Here is a 24,227-nt window from a genome sequence, read left to right as displayed (position 1 = left end):
TGGCAGATTTCTATTAAATTCCCCTCATTCATTTACATTCCAGATCGTTACTGTTTATTCTACTCCTTAGGTGTTACGACTTAGCTTTAATGTGAAAATAAATAAATAAAATAAGGAATTGTCAAGCAATACAGAGGCAAACGTAAACTGCTAATACTGTGACCATATTAACAATTCAGTTTTACTGTAAGTAATTATCACTACAGTAACTTCAAGCTTGGAGATTATCACATTCTTTTACATATTGTTTGCTGAATCACAGACTAAGATATTTGTTCACATACACTGTCAGCAGCTAGCAGCAATGAATTATGTTATTCACTCATCACCAAAGTCTCAGTCCAGGGCCAAACTCAAAGACAGCTTTGAGTGCAAGTAGATTATTTCACCAGAAAACAAAGTGTTTCTCAGTCTGAAAATAAATAAATAAATCTGTAGGAGACGAAGACAATAATGTAGCCTTTTTGGCAATGTGCATAGGATTCTAACTAGTCTCAGTGAGGATTTAGTCCAGTTTTGGGCTCCTCAGTAGGAGATGTGGACAAATTAGAGAGAGTTCATCTAAGACAATTCAGGGACAGGGGGACAGGGACAATTCAGGAGTAATGTTACTCATTACTGGGTTTGAGTAACATTACTCCTATGGTCCTGTACTTCATCCTCCCTCCTACACTCTTCAGTCAGGGGAATAGCCAGGCTCCAGACAATGAGATCTAACATCTGTATTCTAGATACTGCTGATGGACAGCTGAGCTGGTGTAATACCTGAGCAAAGTCAGCCACGCTGCTCTAGGTTGGAAACACTGCCATTCTTGGGAGGCTGCCTCCAAACAAAGAAGCAGAGCTTTAACCAAATAATTTACTGACACCTTGCCCCCAAGCTGCTGCCTTCAGCTCCTGCCACTCCACACCAACCAGAAGCCAGGAAATCATCATGCCCCAATAGCTTCCAGCCTTACAACAGGAAAGGCACAAAAAAATCATTCTTCTTTTCCAACAGATGCCACTCCAGAAATTATTTCTGCCCTCTTGAAATCAAGATGCACATTAAGAGACAACAAGGCTCTGAAAAATAAAACCTACTTTTGTTTTCACAGGGATTGTATTATTTTTGGCTTCATACTGCTGATTTATTTTTTTTTATTTTTATTTTTTTAGCATTCTACACTCCATACTGATAAGAAAGCAACAAAATAAGTGGGTATTAATTTCAGGTTAGTAAATAGCGAAGGGTTATATATAAAAGTCACTAACAGTATTTGGACATGCAAGTTTACACACATCTCTGAAAAAATAATTAACATTTTGAATGCTGTGAGCAATTTTGCCAAATGTGATTAACCTGCCCTCATGTTGGACATGCCATCCTGAAATAGAGGAATGTGAAGAGGCACTTCAGCTCTAGCTCAGCCCTCTAGCTCTAGTTTCAGTTCTGTATGCTCACAAGGTGAGAGCTGGATTTGCTGTTAAGTGCAGTTAAGGCTATGCTGTTAAAAAACTGTCAGAACAAAATAAAGGTTTCTGTGGTAACATTAACTCAATTGCTCTGCACATAAGCAATTTGTTCCACTTGTATTATTTTTGTCTAAAAGGTAATTTAAGGTTGGTAATGCTATTAAATCTGCATTCAGCTTATAAAGAGTGGATGCTGGCTACCAGATCACAATTGCTGAAAGGCCTCTTTCCTTTCTATTTCCTGACAATTTAAACAAAGGAAATCTTTTTAAACATGCTGGAATTTTCTTTTCACTCCTCCTTCCTCCCTGTCTCAACACACACACTTCACTCAGTGGGGATAAAAGTAGTGCTAGGTGGGATGCTGTTTTCAGTGTTGTTTTTTGTTGTTGTTGTATCTTTCTTTGGTTTTGGTGGTGGGTTTTGTTTGTTTTCAGTTTTATTGGTGTTATTCTGCAAAGCTAACTAGAAATCCAGAAAGGCATTATCTTTCTGTGGAGAAAACCAATTGTGCAGTCAAGTGATTTCAGAAATACTCAAAGATATGTGGAAAGATGGTGTGACCTTCCCAGCCTAAAGACAGACATCCCAGACAGAATACTATAAATCCAGGTATCCACATGCAAGTAGCCCTTCAACTACGTAAGAAATCGTAGTTGTAGGAGGGGCAGCCTGGAAGGGCTGCTGGGTTGGAAATGAAAGTGTGGCCAGGTCAGCAAAGCAGCCACATAGCAGCAGAAATATCTTTCAACGTCTGCAGCCCAGTTTTACTTCATACAGATAAGTGTCTTTATATAAGAAGTATCTACCAGAACAGTATGATTTTCTGCTGGACTGCTTCTATTAACATTAAGCCTCCTTGTATTCATACCTCTGTATTGTAACACTGCATTTGACTATAGTATTACTGTGATTTGCCTAATACTTATCATATAATTGAGCTTAGGAAAGATTTCAGATACTAAATTTTGATTACAAGCAATGACATTTTTCATATTCCAAATCCACATATGGTTATTCACATCCGTTTTGTCTTCCCTTCCAGCTACTAGATTTTATGCAATTTTTCTGTGTTTAAACAAAACAAAGAAACTTATTTGTTTTCCAGACAGCAAAACATACAGACTAACAAGGAATTCTGGTAGTCAACACTGACAAGCTAAATAGACTGAATACTTTGCAGTTGCAAAGGGATATATTTAGGCAGAAAAGCTGGACTGCCAAGTTCATGAGCTCTCTTCCTCCTTCCCTTTTGCTGTTACGAATCTATGCCGTAAGCCCAACACTGAATTGAACTTCCCAAATTAACCAGGTCACAAAACAATACAAATCCTTTTCTGTCTTTAAAGAGAATATTTGACAAAGATAATTTCAACTACTCAACTTACAAATATTGCTTCTCAAGAAATCTGTAGCAGCACACCCAGGAAGGTGGACAACTATGTTGCTAGGGAGCAAAGACGCATAAAGTCATCCCTGCTGGCAAAGAAACAAATAATATCTTTATCTCAAACCTCATCACCAATCATGCCTCCCCATGCTTAGTCATTCCCAGCCTTCTTATTCAAACCTTTCCCAGTTCTGGGAAGATCCTGTGAAATGAACATGAGAGCTGGATGCATCATGCCGGACTCATGGTGGGTAAAATAGTGTATTAACTGCCATTTAATGACCTCTGGAACACACTTATTCCATTGGTTCTAGCATCAAATCAGGTCCTGATACACAATTTCCTCTCATTATTTTCTAGAGCCACCAACACACAGGATAAAGCTACCCATCCCACTAACATCAGCTGGAGTCCTTTCTGCCAGAGGAACTGCTGTACAGCCCACCATTATGCAACATGTATTGCTACTAACCACGCTTTGCCACAATAGCTGCAAAATTTGCAAGCTGATGTTTTTTCCACTTCCTTTCTTTTTATTTCTTTTTTTAAGTTATTAAAGAACATTGAAAAGGAAAACAGAGCATATTTAGAAGTACAACTAATTTTCAAGGACAGATTGGCATATGGTTATTTTGGAATTTACTGAAGTGGACTGTTGCTTGGATTTCACCTTCTAAAATTACAGAGAGCAAGAGTATTCCCATGACTGCACATGTAGTAATAACAGAAACAGCTCTGCAGTTTAGGGTAATGATCTCTTTCAGTGTAGTATTTTCCTTAAGCAAGAAGTCACAGCGGCCTGCTTCATCTGAAAAGAGTGGAACCAGAACACTTTGGTACACCTTGAACCAGCAGCTTTCAGAACCAGTATTTAAAATAAATGAGTGCTTCAGATTTGATTACTTTAGTCAAAATGTAGTTATTGTCCAAGGCTTCAAAATGGTACAAGCAATTTCTACACATGGGACAAAGCTTAGTGACACCTCTTCCCATTCAAACACCATAAGGGCCCAACGACCTCACCTAGTACAGACTAAATCTCTGCTTCATAGGAATCTTTTCAGTATTCTCTCACTAAAACAAGACAATTTAATGTGAAACAGGAGCAGACGGATTAAGCTACTTAAGGACAAAAACTGATTTTCCACACAATAGGATTATTTCTCCCCTCCCCTCGAAAAGGACCAAGGTAAACTTTTTTACTTTCTGTGGTATGTTTGGTGATTCCTGAAGAGTAATACACTTGCATCTGCATGCAGTCAAAATTCATGCCATCTTCAAACACATAACTGCAAAACTGTTTTTGTTATCCATTAAGATGCCACTTTTTAAAAGAATACCCAAATGTATATACGCCTATCAAGAATAAGTAAAGGTCTTTTTCTGCAAGACTGCCTTCCAGCTGGTCAGTCAGCATGTCCTGCTGCCTGGAGCAGTTCCTCTGCAGGTGCAGAATGTAGCACTTCCCTCTGTTGGACTGCATGAGGCTCTTCTTGACCCCATTGCTCCAGCTTGTCAAGGTCCTTCTGAATGGCAGCACAACCCTCAGCCGTTCTTCAGATTCTGTGTCTTTCATCCTCTCTAATGCTACTGCCTTCCTCTTAATGTCTCCACTTGGTGACACAGCCCTTTAGCAAAGGGCGTAAACCTGCAGGGAAGGTCATTTCTCCCGAGGCTCAGGGAGAGGCTGCAGGCACCCCCCACAGCCAGGGATTTGCACAGCTGCAGTCACCATGAACAGTGAGTGAGGATTACATGAGGTATCACCTAAGATCTCAATCAACAACAGCACCATCACAGAAATGAAGTTACTAGATTCATTTTAAATAAAGAAAGATTGATGAAGAATGGGGGGAACAGATAATTGCCTTTTTCTTGCCTTGGATGTCTCCAAATATAAAGAAGCAAGTACCTACTTAAATCAAGCTTAAGAATTTGCCTGTCTAGCTTTACAAAGAGAAGGGGCAATGTGAATGCTCTTAATCCTACCTTGTTAGATGTCCAAAAGTCTGCTAGGGCTTATTAAAACACACAGACAAAACCCAGTGCTAAGATGAAAACTATTGTCCATTTTTCCTACTGTTAAGAGAGTTTTGCAACATGCAGACTTGATTAATATATCAAACTGCACTGAGGAAACAGAATCCAGATGCCAAACATTTGAGGGTTCAGCAAGCGGCCAATAAATACACAAAAATCGTTTTTGAAAATACTAACCAAGCTGAAGCAGATAATGAATAATCTTCAGTAAGATCCCTTTGTGGAGTCTGGAAGTACTGAAGTGTATTCTCTCAATCCTATTGAATTTAACCAGTCCTAGAACACTGGTACTATGTCACCCAACAAAATGAGACTGATTTCTACAGTCAGTAAAGAATTGAGAGGTGCAAGACAGCCACCACCTCCATATGCATAAACGCATTCAACACCCTTCAAAATCTTAATGCTTTTTTTATTTTAATGGGTCAGATCTTGACTCAGCTCTAACCATATGTCATTCGAAAAGTAGGTTGAAGAAGTTCAGGGGACTGGAGAATGAAGAAGTATGTAACAGTGAAGTTACTATTCAGATTATTTCCAGACTAAGTAGTTACACATTAATTAACTGGTGTGGTGAGAGTTCAGGTAATAAAATGTTGCTCTTCCTGATAAGCTCATTGCATAAAGAACAGGAAGCCTTACAAAATACATATTTGCATATGTTAACTATGCACAATATTTGCATATACTAAAACATGTTCAGACTTCCCTGTCTCTGTCCAATATTTCCCAGTCTGCAAACGTTTCCTGAATAAAGTCACAACATATCCCTTCATTCTGACTTCTCAACTATTCATAATACTGGTGGTTTCAAAGCCGGTCAATACTGTGATACTAGGAACCATAAGCAATGAAAAGATTTCATTTCATACCTAAAAATATTCTGCACGAGCTCAGACCTCAACATCAATTATATTTTGCTCATCTTCAAAGTGTTTCTGAAAAGCTTGAGGAAGACATAACAAGCTGTACATATAGGACACTTTAGTTCTGGTAATAGTCTTTATTTTGCAGGAAATCCTTTTCTGGTGCAATAAGATTAATTAAGTCTTCCTTCACTTAAGAAAGTCTGACAGATTATAAATTTCCTTATTCCTTATATGTAACTACATTCATAGAACTCAGACCCTAAGACTAATGCTCTGAATAAAGTGGAAATCTGTAACACTGTCCTAAGATTTTCTCATAGCCAAGTTACAGTATATATTCACCTTCCCTCTGCTCCTCCATCAAGGTTTTTAAAACAAAGTAAATGTGTACAAAAGGAGTGCCCTGATTGCAGCTCTGAAAATGAATCACAGCGCTAGAAGTCACACCCTGGAAAATACACCGCAGGGTGATAATGGTACAAATCACTTTTGTGACAACCTACTTAATATCTTTATTTTCATGGTTCGTTTTTCATAAAGCAATGTTTATGCACGGTGCCGTAACTTCCAAACATGCCAAAGTTTTATGATCTTGCACTCCAGCATTGTATGAGTCGTTCACAACTGAACAAGGGTGAAAGAATTGATCCCAGCTGCCAGGATATCAGCCTAGGGATTAATTCAGCTTCACCCATTTTCAACTTCTTAAGCTCTCTGGGCAGCCTGTTCCAGCACCTCATCACTCTCCTGGTAAAAAAAACTTCCTCCTAACACCTAATTGAAATCCCTCCTTTAGTTTAAAACCATTCCTATTTGCCCTATCACTACCTATCTTTAACAACTTGATTTCCCTCATATTTATAGACTAAATACTGGAAGGCCACAATGACATCTCAATGAGTTTCAATGACTGGCAGACATTTTATATTTCACATCTTTCATTGAGGCACTGAAGTAACTCAGTTCTTTGTATTCATAATTGCTTACAGAACTAGAAAGTAAATTCTCCAGGTAAATGACAATACAATTAAGCTGTATTTCCAAAGGCTTCTTTTAAGCCCTGTAACTCAAATCTTTTGATTTCCACAGCACCTCAATAACTACCTAAAACGACCTACCTCTACAATTTATGTAAATCCACCACTATGCAAGTCTAACTACTAAAGCTTTAGTATGTCACCTACTAGCTTGATGCTCTGCAGACTATCTGAACATGCCACGCATTTAAAAGTGTAACAAAACTGCATTTTTGCATGAAGCTGGGAGGAGGGGAGAAGAATAATTTAATCATAGACTACATGATTAATGAGAAACTAGTGGATGAATCACGCTTGTCTGGTCTTCTTGTACAGCTAAGTCAACATCCACAGCAGAAGAACACAGAGACACGAATCCATTCACCATGATAAAAGGATCTACCAGCTCAAACAGAAGAATGAAAAACACATAAGGTCACAAGACTACAAGCTTTCTCTCTGGGCACAAACAGTACCGTTCTGTATAATAGCATGAATATGAACAAAAGAAAGAACGAGGGGACAAACAGTCTTCACACTAAATGCTCAGTGTTTGGTTCTTCACGAGCCTTTCTTAGAAATTCAAGCTCTAGAAAAATGATTTGACATCATCTTGTGATGCAGGCGCACAGCAGCACAGACAGCATTACAGTGAGTCAGGGAATATTCTCATAAAAGCAAGTAAGGCAACATGCCTAAGCCTTTTACACTGTATAAATGTAGAGATTTCAGCCTCTTGCCAGAGAGATAACAAGCAAAAAGAAGTCTTGAAGTTTCACAGTATTTGGTACTGTGACAAAGCACAAGGACACATTAACAAATGCAACTCTTGTTTTTGATTATTTCCTTTCTTTACTAACCACCACAAAACTTGAAAACCAACATTTCTCTTGCTTTTCACAACTGTAAGAGAATTTCAGATATTTCAGAGGCAGTAACAAAAATAGTAGAGTTTCATTTATTCTTCAGTACAATTCATAAGTTTTTGACTTACGGAAGTATTTCAAGGTCTCTTCTATTTGCTCAGTTGTTAAGTCAATATTAGCATCAGGAGAAATGAGAGGAGTATGAAGCCAGTCGTCGTGGTCATAACCATAGATTGTATCTGCTCTTAGCTTATAATGAGGCAGCTGTTCTTCCAGTAGACTGATGATTTCAACTTCAGGAAGATTGGTACTATTGCACACATCTGATAAAAATAAAAAGAGAAGACAGTTTCTGTCAGTTACTTTAAACCAAGTATTATATGTATAAGCTAGGAAATATGCCAGTTTGATTTGATATCAAAAAGATTTTTCTTCATGAACAGCTAGATGTCATTTAGAAAACAAGACTACCCCAAATTAGATGTCTACTAGCACAGAATGGAAGGGTTTGCTATTTGGGATAAAAAACCCTTCAGCGGGGAATCATACGCTGAAGAATATGGTTTTGGGAAGGGGGAAAAATAGAGAGCAAGAGAGTAGTAAAACTGTGGGTATGGAAAAAAGGATACTGCATTCAGGAATTTACGTTTTTAAGTTATACTTGACAGATTATTCTTAGTTTGCAAGTTCTATAATTCTCCTTAATTTCATCCTTGATTGCAGTTGAGTATTATTGAGTTTTGTCTTCACTGCTGTCAGATTTTTCCCAAGAAGAAAGTTGGGGCTGCAATATCAAACTGTCACAATTCACACTGAAGATTCACGGTAGTCTGCAAGAACTTCTAGAGCATCTTTCAACACTATCTCAACATATATTCTGTAAGATCAACCCTTCACATTCCCAAGAAAATCAACTTCACATTCAGTATTAAAAATGAAAGCTGAGGGCCATCAACAACTGCAAAAATGATGCAATTTACACTGGCAATTTAAATTTAGGAAAAGAGACTATTTTCTACTGTAGGAAACTTCAACATAAAACCTTTCCACAGTGAGGATGGTAAAACATGGGAAGAAGAGTCCATAAAAGCTCCATCTTTGGAGAGAATGAGAACTTACTTGGCCAAGGCCCTAAGAACCCAGTTTAAAAGGGTGTATTTGAATAGAAAGTCCAGAGGTCCCCACCAATCTGTGTTCTCTTTGCTTTTCATCAAGACTCCATTGCTACCTTTTGGACATATATAAGCATTCTCCAAGCCTCATTGCAGGAGTATATGTAGAGAGAGATCAGCAAAAGTAAGCATTCATGTGCAGCACTGCTATTTTTGTGGAGCTCTGTGCAAAGAGCAAGTCAGCCCACACACATCACTTCAAGAGGTCCTGCAGCAACTTACCAGATTAAGAAAGTACCAATTCACACAGAGAAATAAGAACTCATTCCCCTGCACCCACAGCTGTGCACTAGTTCAAACCTTTCTTCTGCCTGTCTGCTTCTGAAATGCTGATCATGTCCCACTTTAGTGCCTGCAACCATCTAAGTTCAGAGAAGCCAGCTGATATTGTAAGAAAAATCTGCTGTTGTAAACTAAACAATCTGAAGATGCTTTTCTACATATCTTTACAAATACATACGTAAAACCTATGTGCATATAGACTTCTGCATCTCTTTGAATTACCTAATGCTCTCTCTGTCAAGAATACAAGGTTGTTCCTTCTTGTTTGGTTTTTGTTTTTTTTTCCTGCTGAAATGTTACTTTTCTTGACAAAAGTATTAACGTCTGCACAGCCTGACCAGCGTGGTCCTCGTGCAAACAGGAAAATAAAAGTGTATGAAAAAGAAAAATAATAAAAAGTCTGAATTTTAGGTACTCAAAAGAAATTGAGTGATCTTGCAGTTTCAAGCAAGTAGTTCTGTTCAGAGAAGAAACTAGTTTGCTCTGTCATAAAATGTAGCAAAATAGGAAAAGCAAAAGCTTTCATTCGAATCTGAGAGAAAAACACACATGAACACACAAAAGAAATCCACACAGCTTTATCATGGAAAAGAAATCCATGTGAACACAGAAGGACATAGAATAGAGAATTAATACAAGTCAATTATGTAATACAAGTCAAGCAAGGCACTTTTTCTGCTTTACTATATCATAAATCCTGAGTGTTTCTACCCAACTCAAAGCCTAACAACTGAAAAAGATAGATCTTCAAAGGCAACATGTTCTGATGCTACTGTTATTAACTTCTATTGTGATTTTAAAATCCATCTACCAGCAGGAAATAGGTGCAGGCTCTGATATAATTGCTTCTTTAGGAAAAACAGGACACAGTAATTAAGGCTGTGTATGACTAAACATTAGTTCATCGCCTAAATCATGGCAATACACTCAGTGGCGCAGTCATGCAGTCTTTCTTCTTCTTCCCCTTGCTTTTTTGAGGTGCTGGCACTTGATGTCACAAGTAGGTACAAAGGCTTCCAGATTGCTTTGTTATTGTGGCATTTTTTCTTAATAGTTCTGATTAATACTGCAAAGATAAACAAGTAAGATAAGCACTCAGCACCTGAGATATCATTCAAGCTTTATGATACTCAAGCTTTTCCTCTTGTCCTACATGGTTACTTCATTCTACTGAGCTAAACAGCACGATGAGCCTAAACCAATTAAGTGTTCATTAATATAAATGATTCAAGAAACCACAGTTGAAGTTGCTCTGTCCAGATTTATTTTTTCTGTAGTCTAAATGACTTTCAATTTGTCATGTTCTGGACAATCTTGGCTAACAGAAACTTCCACAAGCAAATTACAAGCCATCTGAAGAGCTGAATGTTTCTCTTGGGAGTTATAAAATCATGATGCCTCCCATAGCATGGGTCATTGCAGGTTTGGCTTTTGAAAGGAAAAAGTTATGAAGAAAGATTTGCTAAGGCTCCTGCATACTGCAGAAGGCTATTGTTCATGCTACTCCATAGGAATAATTATACAAAAACAAAGAAAATCTGTGAATTTGTAAAATCTATTTTGTTTTATTTTTGCATGTAGCATGCTCCACTGCTTTGCTATCCTCATAGCTGAGACGTGGCACATGCAGGAACACCCCATCTCACCTCTTTTTAGTACAAAGTTAACTTCTCCACATCTGATTTGTAGGACAAGGAAGCTGCCCAGTGAGCTTTGTAGGATTTTCTGACATTACTCCTCCCCTTTCTCTGCATATTTTCTAGAACAGATTAAACCAATTTCTTTCAGAGGCCTCACTTTTTGCTGATGTTTTGTTGCTTTAGTTTCTAATCTTTCCATTCAATAAAGAAGACTCAAAATCAGACAGAACATTCCAGCTGAGTTAGATTCTGCATATTTTCTTCCTGCTTAACTATCTTACGTATTCTTTCTTTCTTAACACATTCCATATCTTCTTAGATGTTGGCATTTGGTTGACAGGGTATCTCTGCTTCTCAGAGCATCCTGGATTGGAAGAACTATGCCAGCACCTTGTCACCAGGCAATTCAGCCTCAGCTTGAGTTAGCTTTTAATATCTACCTTCTCTATCACTAATTATAGATATAAAGACAAAAAGAAAGGATGAAGTACGTGAGAAAGGTGGTGGAGGGACTGTGGAAATACACATGGACAGACGTAAAGATTTCATTATAAACAACATGGTTCCTTTAAAGCAGCTGATCTGTCACTCTCCATTCCCTACCAGGCTTTTGAGTTTCACTTGTTCAAAGTTTAGTCTGAATAGGCAATTACGTATCATACTGTAAAAATAACAGCTAGCTAGACTTATGAACAAGGAATATCTCTTCAATTTAATATCAATTTCACAAACAAGCAATGATAAATGAGAGAAGAAAAATAACAGAAGGGATAAGTAAGACAAACAAACCGCACACGAATACACACACAGAAAAGGAAGTTCTGTGATTCTCAAAGCCTGGTACTTGCTGGTTGGTTTTCTTTGTTTTTAGAAACAGTACACTACAGCTATCCCATACAGACTGAATATGAAGTGTTCAGTTTAGGATCTATTGAATTCTAGTCCAAACTGTCCTCAGTCTTTACTGTTTAACTGGTTTGTTTTCAAGCAGAGCCTCTCCTGTCAAGGTGAAAGGGCCTTCCAGGTCACTAAGGCATCTCTGAGCAGTGGATACTGCCACCTGGTGCAAGTAGGGCCTTATTACCCAGTACCTCAACACCGCAGATGACAGTTCTGCTGTTTCTCATTAGAGTTCTATCTCACCACACATGGACAACCATTTGTTCTGCAGAACTAACTGTGTGCAGTACCCACTGGATTACCTTTTTTTTTTTTTTTTTTTTTTTTTTTTTTTTCCTTCATAAAAGGCTCTGAGAGTACAAAAAAAACTGCTCAGAAACTGTACAGAAACCATACCATTCCTGGAACACCATTCTCCTCATCTGCGGCCCTGACAGAGGTTGAAACTATGCAAACAGCTCAGAGCAACTGTGCTACCCTGAAATGGCTCCTCTGGAAACAGTGAGGAATTGCTGTGTAGAAGCTGCATGTTGAACAGATCCACACCAAGGTCTGGCCTTGGGGGAACTGCTGTGCTGCTTGGCAGCCTTCAAAGCACAAGTTTTGGTTAGCAGGTCGTATAATTCACCTGCCCCAAACATCTTCCAAAAGATTCCACTGCATCCCAGCACCTCCCATCTGCTGATGCTCAGCCCAAAGGCAGGAATGGGTACTCCAAACTTCCTCTCCTTATAAAGGAAAACTAAATTCTAAATGAACAAACAAAATGTGAAGAATAAATAATAATACAAAAATTGGAATAAAGAATACAGTAGCTGCACTTAGGCAAATTCTTGCATTTCCCCACAAGAGAATTAGAACTTCCTAACTTGTCACAGCCTTTCTGTATGGCTGCAGAAAAATGAAATAGATTAGAAACAGAAAGAAAATTGATAAGAGAAACAAGGAAATTCTCTGGAGAAAGCATGAAGAAGTCACCACTTTACTTCCTGGAACTACCCATTCCTCTTCCTGATCTACAATTGTGATCCATTCTCCACCCCCCCCCCAGCTATTCTCCTCCTTGACATACAGCTCTCAAACATTTCAAACAGACAAACTTAAAAGACTGTATGAAAACAGCTCCTCAATAAGTAACAATTTTTCTTTCTTTCTCTCTTTAAAAACACACAATACCTGAAAATGGGTCAACTCCAGTGCCAGCTACCTTCTAGTTAGGTAAAAGGAAGCTTCGCTGCAGAACAGGGCTACTGCATGGAGACTAAAGTCCAGCCACATGTAACACAAGAAATTAAAGTCCATCAACCTGAGCCTATCTCGTGCTAAATACTAGTGAATCTTGACCACAAGTTTTGAAATAACATATGCTTGCAGGGAACACAGGCTCCATTTGGTTTTCAGCTCTCAGAATCCAAAGATCAGTAAGCACTTGGGAATTCTGTATCCTCATATGTAAAATGACAAAACTCTACACCATGTGTATCCTCTCAGAATGCTATTTTCTACTCTTTAAATAGAAAGTGCTCCATTTATGGTTCACATTGTACTGCCCCGTTTTCAAAAGGTTAAAATAATATGCAGCCCCACAATGATCAAACTTATTGGTTAACTTGGGTGCCAACTAAGAGGCCGTAGCTACATCAGCATACTCCTTTGTCATAAGACTCAAGCCTAAAGTTTAATCACATTCCCGGGATAAAAAACAAGAAAAGTGGTCTCTCTAAATGCAGCCGCCAATTCCAGGCTGTGTGAAGCAACCTGGGACCATTGTTTTTCAGGTGCTTCCTACTACTTTAGACCATCTGGGAATGAACTACTCATTAGTACCATGAACAGACCCACACAAATGGGAAGCAAGAGCCTAGAAAAACTTGAACCTTGCAGTTAGGCTGCTTACTAGTCTGCTAAGGAAAGAAATACAGCCTGTAGTTGTCTATTTGAACTCTCAAGGCCCACTCAGAGACAGGCATTAAATACTAATTGGGATCCAAACTACAAGCACGTCTTTGACACATTACTCTGCACATTAACCTGTTACAGGTCAAAAATCCAAATCCACCATTTGGCTACTCTTCTTCAATTCAAGGATGACACGAATAAGGCTAATTATACTGAAGTCTTACAAATGCTGCTGCTGAAGTAACATACTGTGTTTCTAAGGTGTCATTAGCTCCTAAGGCAAAGAAAGCAACTTATTCTTAATAATTCACCTTCCACTCAACTCACTAACGAAAAAGATGGTTTTAGCACCCAAAGCATCATAGATTTCACTGCAGACCACAGAGCCAAACGGCATGAAGAAAAGCTTTTTAACAAGAAAGCTGTCTCATATCTTTAAAACTCAGCCTCCTCGGGCAACCCCAGCAGCTTCTGCAACTTGATTGGCATGACAGGATTTCAGAATTGCAAGTGCTGATACATCATCAACCAGAGCTGGTTAAACAGTGGTTCTTCTTCCTCCACCCATGGCAAATACTGCATCAAATTCAATTTCTGAGGGGAAAATAAATCACCCCATCACCCCCAAAATAAATCATGCCAGGCTCTAGGAGTCCCCTTCCAGGCTGCCACAGCCATGCTCCAGCTGACCTGCATAACTCAACGGCAGCACAGCCCCTTCTCTGCATGCAGAGCTCCCACTGGGCCACATGCATGTGGGGCACGTGCCGCGGAATGACAGGGCAGGCAGCCTATGTGGCAGCTCTGAGCATCTGGAATCACAGAGCAGGAATTTGGGAGGAAGACTTTAGACTCCACCACCTCCCTGGGCAGCCTGTGCCAGTACCTCACCACCCTTTCTGTGAAGAAATTATTCCCAGTATCCAACCTCTGCCGGTACAACTTGAGGCCATTACCTCTTGTGCTATCACTAGTTATCTGAGAGAAGAGATTGACCCCCCCCCACTGCCCTACCAGGCATTGGCCAAGACCATGTGTGGAGTGGACAAGTTGAAGAATTGCCCTCCCATATAGGTCCCCAGACTCAACCTGTATCTGCACTTTTGTGCAGGTAAAGCATTAGTATTTCCTGCTCATCAGCTTCCTTGGTGGGAAATTCTACTTAAATCCAGCAACTGAAAGCATCTTAAAGAGGTAAGCTGTGAAAAACTTGGCTGAGCAAAACACAACAGCTAAAAATAGAGACAAAACAGGGAATGCCAAAGCTAACTAAGATAAAACCTCTAAAAACTGTAGTTTCATCGTGATGAATATCATTGTTTATTAGGTTAGAATGTCTCTGCTTGGTTTCATCCCACACACACATTCCTGCTGAGTGTAACAGAGTGAAACTGATCTCGGTGAAGAAAGGCCATTCAACTATTAGGTCCCTTCTACTGCACATTAATGGAATCAACTTAAAAGGATTTTACTTCAGTATGGGAATGTTTCAGTCCCTACAAAATGCAGCCATATTAGGGCACATGTTTAACAAAACGTAAAAGGAAATTCTACTATGGCAGCCATTCTTCTAGAGCAAGAACAAAAGCTATTCATGCATCAAACACATGCTGGCAGCACACTGTTCAGCAGCAGTAAGAACAAACACATTCATTAACCACCAGGATCTCCTCCCCGCCAAGGCAGACAGAGAATGTCTCAAAAGGGCAAAGGAGCCCATTGATAAGTCACTGAGAACGGAAAATGCCGAAAAGCAATTGTACTGCATTTGCTTGTTTTTCAGCCCTGCTACAAGATGTGCCAGCCCCTGCACAACAGCTATCAATAATGCTTCGGAATCACAAAGGAAAAATACAAGGATTAATTCCTATGTAAGTTGCTCTTTACAGATGTTGCCTTTAACAGGAAAAAATGTTGCTTTAGGATGCATACATACATGTGTATCCAGGGAGTGCACGGATACACTCTGATTGAATGCCAGTGAGACAAAATAGTGGATTAAGAGTATTTTCTGATATTTAAATGCTTCAATAAACATAAATAGTCTTCCAATACTATTTATGTGTACCACAAAAGGGAAAATTGACAATTTATACTAAAAAACACTTCCCTTTTCCTAGTAGAATGCAAGCCAGCATGAAGCTGGATAAGCAGCAGCAGCAAACTGCTTGGAAAAAAAAATGCGTAACACTTGAAAGAAAAAAGTGCAAACCTGGGATACAGGTTAAGAGATAGTGTGACAGCCTAACACAGGAAGGGAGTCGGGAAGAACACTACATTCTGGCAAGGAACAAACACTGGCAAACAGCTGATACAAAGCAGACGTAAAATAAGGAGCAGGAGAAGCTGTGTGAAGTTTAGAGGCCACATTCCCAAACTCTTATTTCAAGGAGAAACTGAGAGATGGGAGACGAGAAGGATGGCGAGTGAAAGTGACAGAGGTTTTTCATATCATGGATCTGGTAAGTAACCTTAGGAGCTGAATGAAGAACTGATAATTCAAACCCTACACAACAAGAACAAACAGACAGAAACCAGTTGGAGATTAGTCTGAGCATCACTGTACATAGCCAGTAAAATCCATGCACTCACATGGTAATGCAATCAGCAGGTTCAAAAGGGATTTAGAATAAGAATCATGGACAGAGACCAATGCCAGTGGGCACAAAGAGAACCAGTCAGGGCTGTACCCTCTAGAACAGCTCTGCATGATGGGGATACATGTGCTGAGAACAAATGACTGAGAGGAGCTGCACATGGGCTCTCCATAGCAACATCTGCAATTGCTGCTGGAAGAGACAGACACAACTTTGTCACAGAGGCAGGGGAACTAGGCAAAGAAATCCTGTCCCTGGAGATGCCCTTTAGAATGAAATGACTACAGAAGAAAAATGAATTACACAACTTACCATAGGACAGGTGACCAAGTCATTACCATGAAGAGTTTTTCAACATCTGATGGAAGGAAACATTAGTTTTGTTTAATAGCAGACCATAGTTAAAGCCTTATTAAGGAAAAAGGATGAAAATCCAGGGAAAATCTTTGCTGGCAGAAGCTTGTGCTGAGCTTGAGAGCAAGAGAAAGTTGGTTTCTCTGGATGCTGAGTGTCCAGCATTGGAGTAAGGAGGAACTTACATGACCTGCAAGGTCAAGTTTCTCTCTGATGAGAGAAATAGAGATTATATGGTTTGATCTATCTAGTGATGTATTTTTTTTTTCTTCAGTAAGAATACAGCTTACTGAGAAGCACTGAACACAAACAAGTCACAGAAGCGGTTATCGCCATCAATCATTTCCCAAGACCTCTCAGGGAATTGCCCAGAACTTGAAAGCCAGAGAATATACTCCCACATACCTTTTCAGAAAGAGTAATTAGTGTAATGGGCTGTGGAGAGTTTTATTGACAACTGGCTAGCTGAGAAAGGTCATGTAGACACTGTGCAGCTGACCAATCAGCTGTGCCACCTGCAAGGACAGTGAGAACAAAGGGATGTGTGATGGTGATGAGAAGTTGGCCATGGTTTTGGGAAGTCAGCATGGGAGTAGTTATCGGGACGATAACTGCAAGGTACAAAGATAGGTGGGGCTGACATGTAATTGGGAGCCAATGATGAGCTCTGCTTTTGCACTATGTATGAGTTAATTATCTGCACTATAAATGTACACGTAGCTGAAGCAATAAATGAGATTTGCTGATCATAATGGTCTGGTCGTTTGCATTTCTCCCACCGACTCCGACAATGGACAATTCAATTTTGCAAACTAATGAGGGAGCTAGGCAATTTAAATCACAGTCCATTCATTCTCTTCTTTTTCAGAGAAGGACGAAGAAAACCTGTGCAGCATATTAAATAGCTACTTCTTGAATTACAAAGTATGCTGTGCTCAAACCACTGCAAATAAAGTCTTCAGATAATAAAAAGCTCCCAAAGTTAACTTACTGAAGATAGTTTATGATCCTGTGTTAAATACGTACCAAGAGAAACAAACAAACAAAAAATTAATAGTCAGAAATCCATTGTGATGGATGCCAAGACACCAAAAGAGTAATTCTGTACTCCAATGATATTTCAGATTTCCATCTGCATTGTACTCTCCACTTCTGAAAGGACAGCACTTGTCTGACAGCAGATGATGGACATGGAAAAGGCAATCTGATTAAGACGCTTCTGTACTAATTGGATTATTTAACAACTGACACTTAGTAGTGACACTCTGCTTTATCCTATCAAGTCTGCAGCCCTCCTCTCTTTATAAAGAGGTGAAAGGTGTTAGATGGAGGGGAAAGTCCCACCACCAAGGTACAGTTACCGTCAACACCCACCTGACTGGAGGCCTCTAGGCCTGCACTGAAATTATAGGGAGACAATTTCAGAAGCACTTTTGTTCCTTTTCTACGGAAAAAGAACGCTAGATGGTGCTATATTCATGTTCGCATCTTTATGTTTTGTAATGGTAGCAGCAAGAAAAAGGAAAGTTCAAAGGAAAAAAACAACTGGGACAAGATAGGTGCTTCACACGTGTAGTAGCAAAGCAATGTTTCCATGTTATACAGCGCTGTCCCACTGCCCATCAGCCTCAGAACGTGAAACTTCTCATTTACATCGTGATAACAACAAAAAAAGAAATAACAATTCCAAAATATTGATTACACGTAGCAGATACTGAATCCATTTACAGGTTTAATACTACTACTGTTTAGGGAGTGATCCACCAATACATATATATTTTTAATAGTGCCTATTAGAACATTCACAAACAATTTTTTTAATGAACCAATGGGACTATTTCATTTGCCTCTGCTCAAACCAGCACACATTCAGACCATACACATGTGCAGGCATAACACTTCAGTTGCAGTAACTACAAGCTTTGGACTGCTGGTGGGAAAGAAGTCTTCGAGGGCGTTGCCTCCAACCACTGCTGACAACAACTTATACAAACTTTTCTTCTCACTGCTTGGCTATGCCAACACAGCTGCTTCTAGGCCACAGAGTGAAGCAGCCCAGAGATGTAAGGAACATCCACATCACCTCTTCCACAAATCCTATCTGAACCAGCTGTCTAAAATACCTCAGAAATCACAGTCCCACAAAAATCTGCACACATGCTGCTGGGGCAGGCTGAGGACATGAAATGTTTAAGCCAAACCTGTACCCAAGATAGCATGCTCAGTACCTTCAGCTGCAACACACCTTCCCATAAGTCCCATGCAGCAAATACTACACTGTAGACAGAGCACTGGATTGCCTATCTGCTGCCAGAAGATAGAACAGATTCAAAGAAAGCTACAATAATATAAAGCTCTTTGTGCACCTACAACCTCCTTGATCATTAAAAAGCATACCATGTTCATAGGCTTAGGATACATCATGGCCAACTCCAAATTCCCTGCCATTCACTGGTTACATTCACTGGTAAGGGGTCTGGAGCACAAGTCTTATGAGGAGCAGCTCAGGGAACTGGGATTGTTTAGTCTGGAGAAGAGGAGGCTCAGGGAAGATCTCACTTCACTTTACAACTTCCTGAAGGGAGGCTGTGATAAGGAGGGGCTTGGCCTCTTCTCCCAGGCAACAAACAGGTCCTGAGGAAATGGCCACAAGTTGTACCAGAAGAGGTTTAGATTAGACATAAGAAGGAACTTCTTCTCTCAGAGAGTGGTCAGGCACTGGAATGACTGCCCAGGGAGGTGGTGGAGTTGCTGTCCTTGGCAGTGCTCAAGAGGTGCTTGAATGAGGAGCTATGAGATACGGTTTAGTGGTTTGCTGTAGCTCGAGTAATGGGAGGATGGTTGGACAAGATGACCTTGTAGGTCCTTTCCAACCTTGTGATTCTATGATTCTATACATGTGAGAAAGTACCAACACAGAACACTGCCACTCATTTCCCCAGGATTTTCTTGCTGTGTTCTTGCCTTTATTTGCAAGAACTTTTGAAGAAAACTTTTACAATAAAACCTAGCTGTTAACCTTAGATTAAAAGAAAACAGATCACCCCATCTGCTACATTTGAAACTGTCTGCTCTTGGCTGAGTGAAGGCTCAGCATTAGGGAAAATGTAAGAGGTGCTGACCTGCCAGGCCTACACAAAAAGTTCACATTAAAGCCTCTGACAATTCTTCCTATCCTAATGTCAGATGTATACAAAATACACCAGCGTGTGTTACTGACCAAGAAGAGATTTTGCAGAGCAAGTACGAGAATAACTTCCAACTCCCAGTATTTGCCCTTTGACACCTTTACAAAGCAAAGAGTTGAAACTCAATAATAATAATAATAATAATAATAAATAAAAAAAAAAATCAAGAAAAAAATATACAGCAAACTATTTCTACAACAGATCTTCTCCAGGTCACGAATGGTACAAGTTTACTGCTGCAGAACAGGTAACCAATATAAAAACATTACAGGATCAATCAGCAAACCACATTTGGCTGATAACTGAAAAAGATGAGATTCAGAAAGCACATCACGCTTGAAATAGCATGAGGTAGGATGACACGCACTGATCTCAATTTAACAATAGCTAAAGAAAAGTTAGAAAGAGGTAAAACAGAGTTGGAGGTTCAGGACGTGGCCAATAGAACTTGCAAATAAAAGATAACTCTACACGGAGCCTGGAAAACATGGCATAGAGAAATAACCAGGGTTGAGGAGCTATCTTTTCTTACCAAAAACTTTATTTTACACAGAAGCACATCTGACTGAATGTGACATCCTGCATGTGTGCTGCAAAAAGAACGGTAATGGTGTTTTAAAGATGATGGAAACAAAGGCTATAATGGCAGGAACAAGCAACTCCAGAGGGTAGGCTAGCTGCAAAAAGCAACCATCCTGAAGAATGAAGCAGAAGGTTTCTCAAACACAAGTAGCTATTCTAACCAAATTATTAGTATGTCACCTTAAATTCTGGACTAGTCATCACGAATTTCACCTGCTATACCTTAACAGGCACTGCAAGCCTCCTTTTATTATTCATAGAAGTGCTGCCTGCACTGTTCTGTTGATAGTTATCCCTAAAGCCATCCCTACAAAGCAGTAACTGTCATCTCCTCACACTTTACCCCTCCACATGGCATGGGTATTTATGCCATTACTACTCCAGCATCCTGGAACATAAAGAATAGAGGTATTCAGACCATTGCTCCTTTTCTAACTTTCTTTTCTTGAGAACATCAACCCTTCACAACTACACAGCATATAGGTGGAGTAAATTTAAGGTATACTACAGAAATATCTGCCAAGAGACTTCATAAGCCAGCTCTCTGACCTCAGAGGATTCTAGAAATGGCTGGAAGTTACCTGGGATACAGCTATCCGGCAGCCAATTAGAAGGGCCCTGGTCTTATCTTTTGTTTATTTCAGTGCTCATATTTCTTCCTTTTTGAAAACTCAGCTGATTTCTCAAGTGCTCCCAGAAGACCCTGGAACTGACAAGGTCACTTGAAGCTAACAGAGTTCAGCTCAGCTAAAACCCATGCATTTGGAATGAATCTGTCATTTATTTCATGGCCATATTCACAACTAAACTGAGCTACAGTGATTATTCAAGCACAAAAGAATTGGATTAATTGACCAAAGAACTAAGAAGCCAATTCTTTTAAAATACTGTATTTAAAAACTTACTTGTATGGAACTGTACGATAAAAAGCCATTTAATTTTTCATACAACATGCAAAAGAAGCTCCATCTTATACATAAACTTTTACAGTTTCAGGACTAACGTGACAAAAAACAGAATGGCTTTTAAAAGTGAAAAGATATACAGTCAAAACACTGGATGCTCCATTTGGTTTCTCCCATTCCCTTCTCCCACAAATAAATTCTTATGTCAACCTAAAAATCTTAGTTACGCTGAACATAATGTTAAGCTGCAGTCCTCTTTTCCTCTCATTCCTGACTCTATTGGCTTGCTTTCCAGACATGCTCTAAATGGTTCAACTTCCCAAGCATTCAAGTATAGTACCCTAGTTTCACAGCTAACATCAGTTGAGTCTGTTTGCAGAACCCCTAAGCTTTATAAATAGTTGGCATTGAAAATTCAGGTACCAGTGAAACCCCCTACTAAATAAGTAAAAGCATGCAGGACAGCAGCACCAACAACATCCACGTACCATATACAAGCTTAAGAACGGAAGCATAACTACGCATCTCCACAGCCTTCTCATGATAAAACATACGACTGCTTACCAGTAATGGTGCAGGCATCTCTGTACTCTCTGCAGTCTGGCACATCATCTTCCACTGCTTCGCTTACATAGTGCTCTTCATGAATGCCTGTGTCACAGGCTGGGACTGCATGGTTCAACAGCTCCGAGGGAGGCACAGTGGCGGCCAAAGTGCAGTCGTGCAAATCTGTGGCGTCCAGCTTGGCAGGTTTCAGAGGGTTGTACAAACTGCCATCAGGGGGACCAGCACTGGAGACTGGGTCTGGCTGGCAGAAATAGAACTCCTTCTCTATGCTGGAGTCGGCTTCACAAAGTCTGCAAAACATAAAAGGGACAAGTGCTTAATTCAGGCCATTCCAAACAGCATAAATCAGAATAATTTTCTTTTCCTTAAGCACTAATTTAACCTGACAAATTCAGCAAATACTGAAGGCGAAATACAGTATATAGAGCAGCTGTCTATTTTTGCACCTTGCAGGGTTGTACAGAGTAGAAAAGTGCTATTCCTTGTATAGTGTTATTTCCCAACAGCTGATTTTGCCTAACCCAACTTGGCATAAACTTGGTCCAGCCATCTTGGCTCATTCACCACCTGCCTCTCTCTCACTCAGGCTGAAAGAGAACCCTGTGAACCACAGGTCAGCGTCCTGCATGAGCCTCCCTATGCAGCAGAAAGGCTGCACATGACCATACCTTTACTGATATTTCAGAAACATCAGCATTCAAAATTGGTTGTTACCAAACAATACAGAAAGGATTAGGATTCTTAGACTCATTATCCCCCTTGGCTTATTCTCTCCACCGGGCCACCTTGCACAGTCTGGAGCTGTCTGCTCCGTTCCCATCTCTGCTCTTCCCTTTACACAAAAGGAACAGAAGTAAAGGTGCACTGCATTACAACACTGTCTACTCCTCAGTGCATCCACCTCAAACTGGGAACAAAGTCCCTCAAAAAGGGATATCAATGCACCCAATGAGATGAAATTCAACAAAGAAAAAAGGGGAGCAACTCCTTGCCAAAACCTCAGCTTAATTGGTGTCTTAGGAACAGGCACAGAAGAACACTCAGACTACAGTGGAAAAGCAGAGAGCAAGTCAGTTAAGATCACAGAAGTGCTGTGGTCAGTAAGCAAATGGTATGGATACAATTCAATATGGATGTGCAGCAACATAATACGTTCTGTTTAGTGCTTCACTGAGAAATAGGAATAAAACAGTCGTCTGGGGTATTATATGAGTAAGTCTCTCATCTAACACGGTCTGGATGTATTTCTGAAGTTATGCTGAGGAGTTTGGCATCTTATTTTTCAGGCATTCCCAGTAAATAATGTTATTGCTTCACCAAAGTATTTATGACTATTTCTAGAAACTCTCTGCAAGACTGGAACATCTCCCTGTAAACAGCCACAACGCAGCCTGTGCATTCCAGACCTTCTGGGGGAAAGTTTCAAAGAAATCATGCACTAAAGTTACATCATTACAGCAATTTTCACACTCCCTTTTCTCAACCTTTTTCTTTTCCTCCCTTTCACTGCCAGAATAAGAACAACAAAGCAAAATTCTGTTCTCTCGGAGAGTCTCAGTGATGACTCGTTTGCATTGAAATCTGAATACGACGACTGGAAAACTGGAAGGTACTATGAGCCATAGGAAAAAAATGAAACCTCGCGTACAAAATGGCACCCTGGAAGATTTTCCTCAGTGACATATTAATGTATTTCTGCATGGCACTGGATAGCTTGGAAACGGGTCTCATACTCGGAGGCTCAATACCTGTATTTTCTAACAATCATAATTGCTGCAGGAAGAGATTAAATCCAACGATAGATTTATGATCCATACTCATACAAATGGCGCTCTACCTCGGCTGCTGTGGGAAGGAAAACTTCACTCGAGTGTTCTACCAGGAAGTCTTACAGTTCCCCTGCAGAGCATCCATTATCCCTGCACCACCCAAGTACACGCTGGGAAGAACAATGCGGTCGCTTGGTACTGATTACTGCTAAATGGTCCCCATTCAAATGGCTCCCTAGGAGCCAGAGGAACCATTACAGATATTAAAAATCTGCTGTATAAATTAAGTTGGAATTAAAATGCAAAGCTTCGTTATCTCTGCTTGATGATAGAAACAGTTTAAGCTATAAACAAGAAAACACACCAGAAACACACGGACCGAATAACAAAATGAGCTCCATTTTGTCACTGTTGCTACCACACAGCTGTGATTCACATTTGTTTTGAGAAATTGTTAAGATAAGTCTGACACGAACAAGGACGTGGCTGGGAGTTGGCAACCCAATGTCAACAGGAGCGTTCATGCTCTTCTTGCCATGTTTTCCCCTCCTCCACATGCCTTGCCTTGGCAACTCCTGAGAGCCAGCATCATAAAAATACCACCAAATGAAACACCACTGATAAACTGAGGTGCAAGCTGTGTGTAGAAGTCTACAAGATCTCAGATTCTCAAAACTCACTTGAAACTTTTCTGGACATGTTGACGTTCCATGCCCGACATTCCCAACCATCTCTG

The 24,227-nt window shown here is 39.9% G+C and overlaps 1 protein-coding gene across 3 annotated transcripts in view; it reads right to left on the bottom strand.

The window, feature by feature from the left end:
* The window catches only part of TRAK1 (trafficking kinesin protein 1), a 122,426-nt gene that overhangs the window by 54,302 nt on the left and 43,897 nt on the right, over positions 1 to 24,227 (bottom strand). For all 3 annotated transcript variants that reach the window (XM_072330566.1, XM_072330564.1, XM_072330565.1), the window contains exons 2-3: positions 21,720 to 22,012; positions 7,765 to 7,959 (exon numbers count right to left, since the gene is read on the bottom strand). Coding sequence is in view for 2 of the 3 variants with exons in the window: in XM_072330564.1 (XP_072186665.1) it covers positions 7,765 to 7,959; positions 21,720 to 22,012 (488 nt within the window). In the remaining variant the exon portion in view is untranslated. The remainder of the gene's footprint in view (positions 1 to 7,764; positions 7,960 to 21,719; positions 22,013 to 24,227) is intronic.

This window comes from Excalfactoria chinensis, chromosome 2 (genome assembly GCF_039878825.1).
Source record: "Excalfactoria chinensis isolate bCotChi1 chromosome 2, bCotChi1.hap2, whole genome shotgun sequence".
In the NCBI taxonomy this organism is placed as follows: Eukaryota; Metazoa; Chordata; class Aves; order Galliformes; family Phasianidae; genus Excalfactoria; species Excalfactoria chinensis.
Note: the sequence above shows the minus strand (reverse complement) of the source record. Positions and strands in the feature narration are given on the sequence as shown.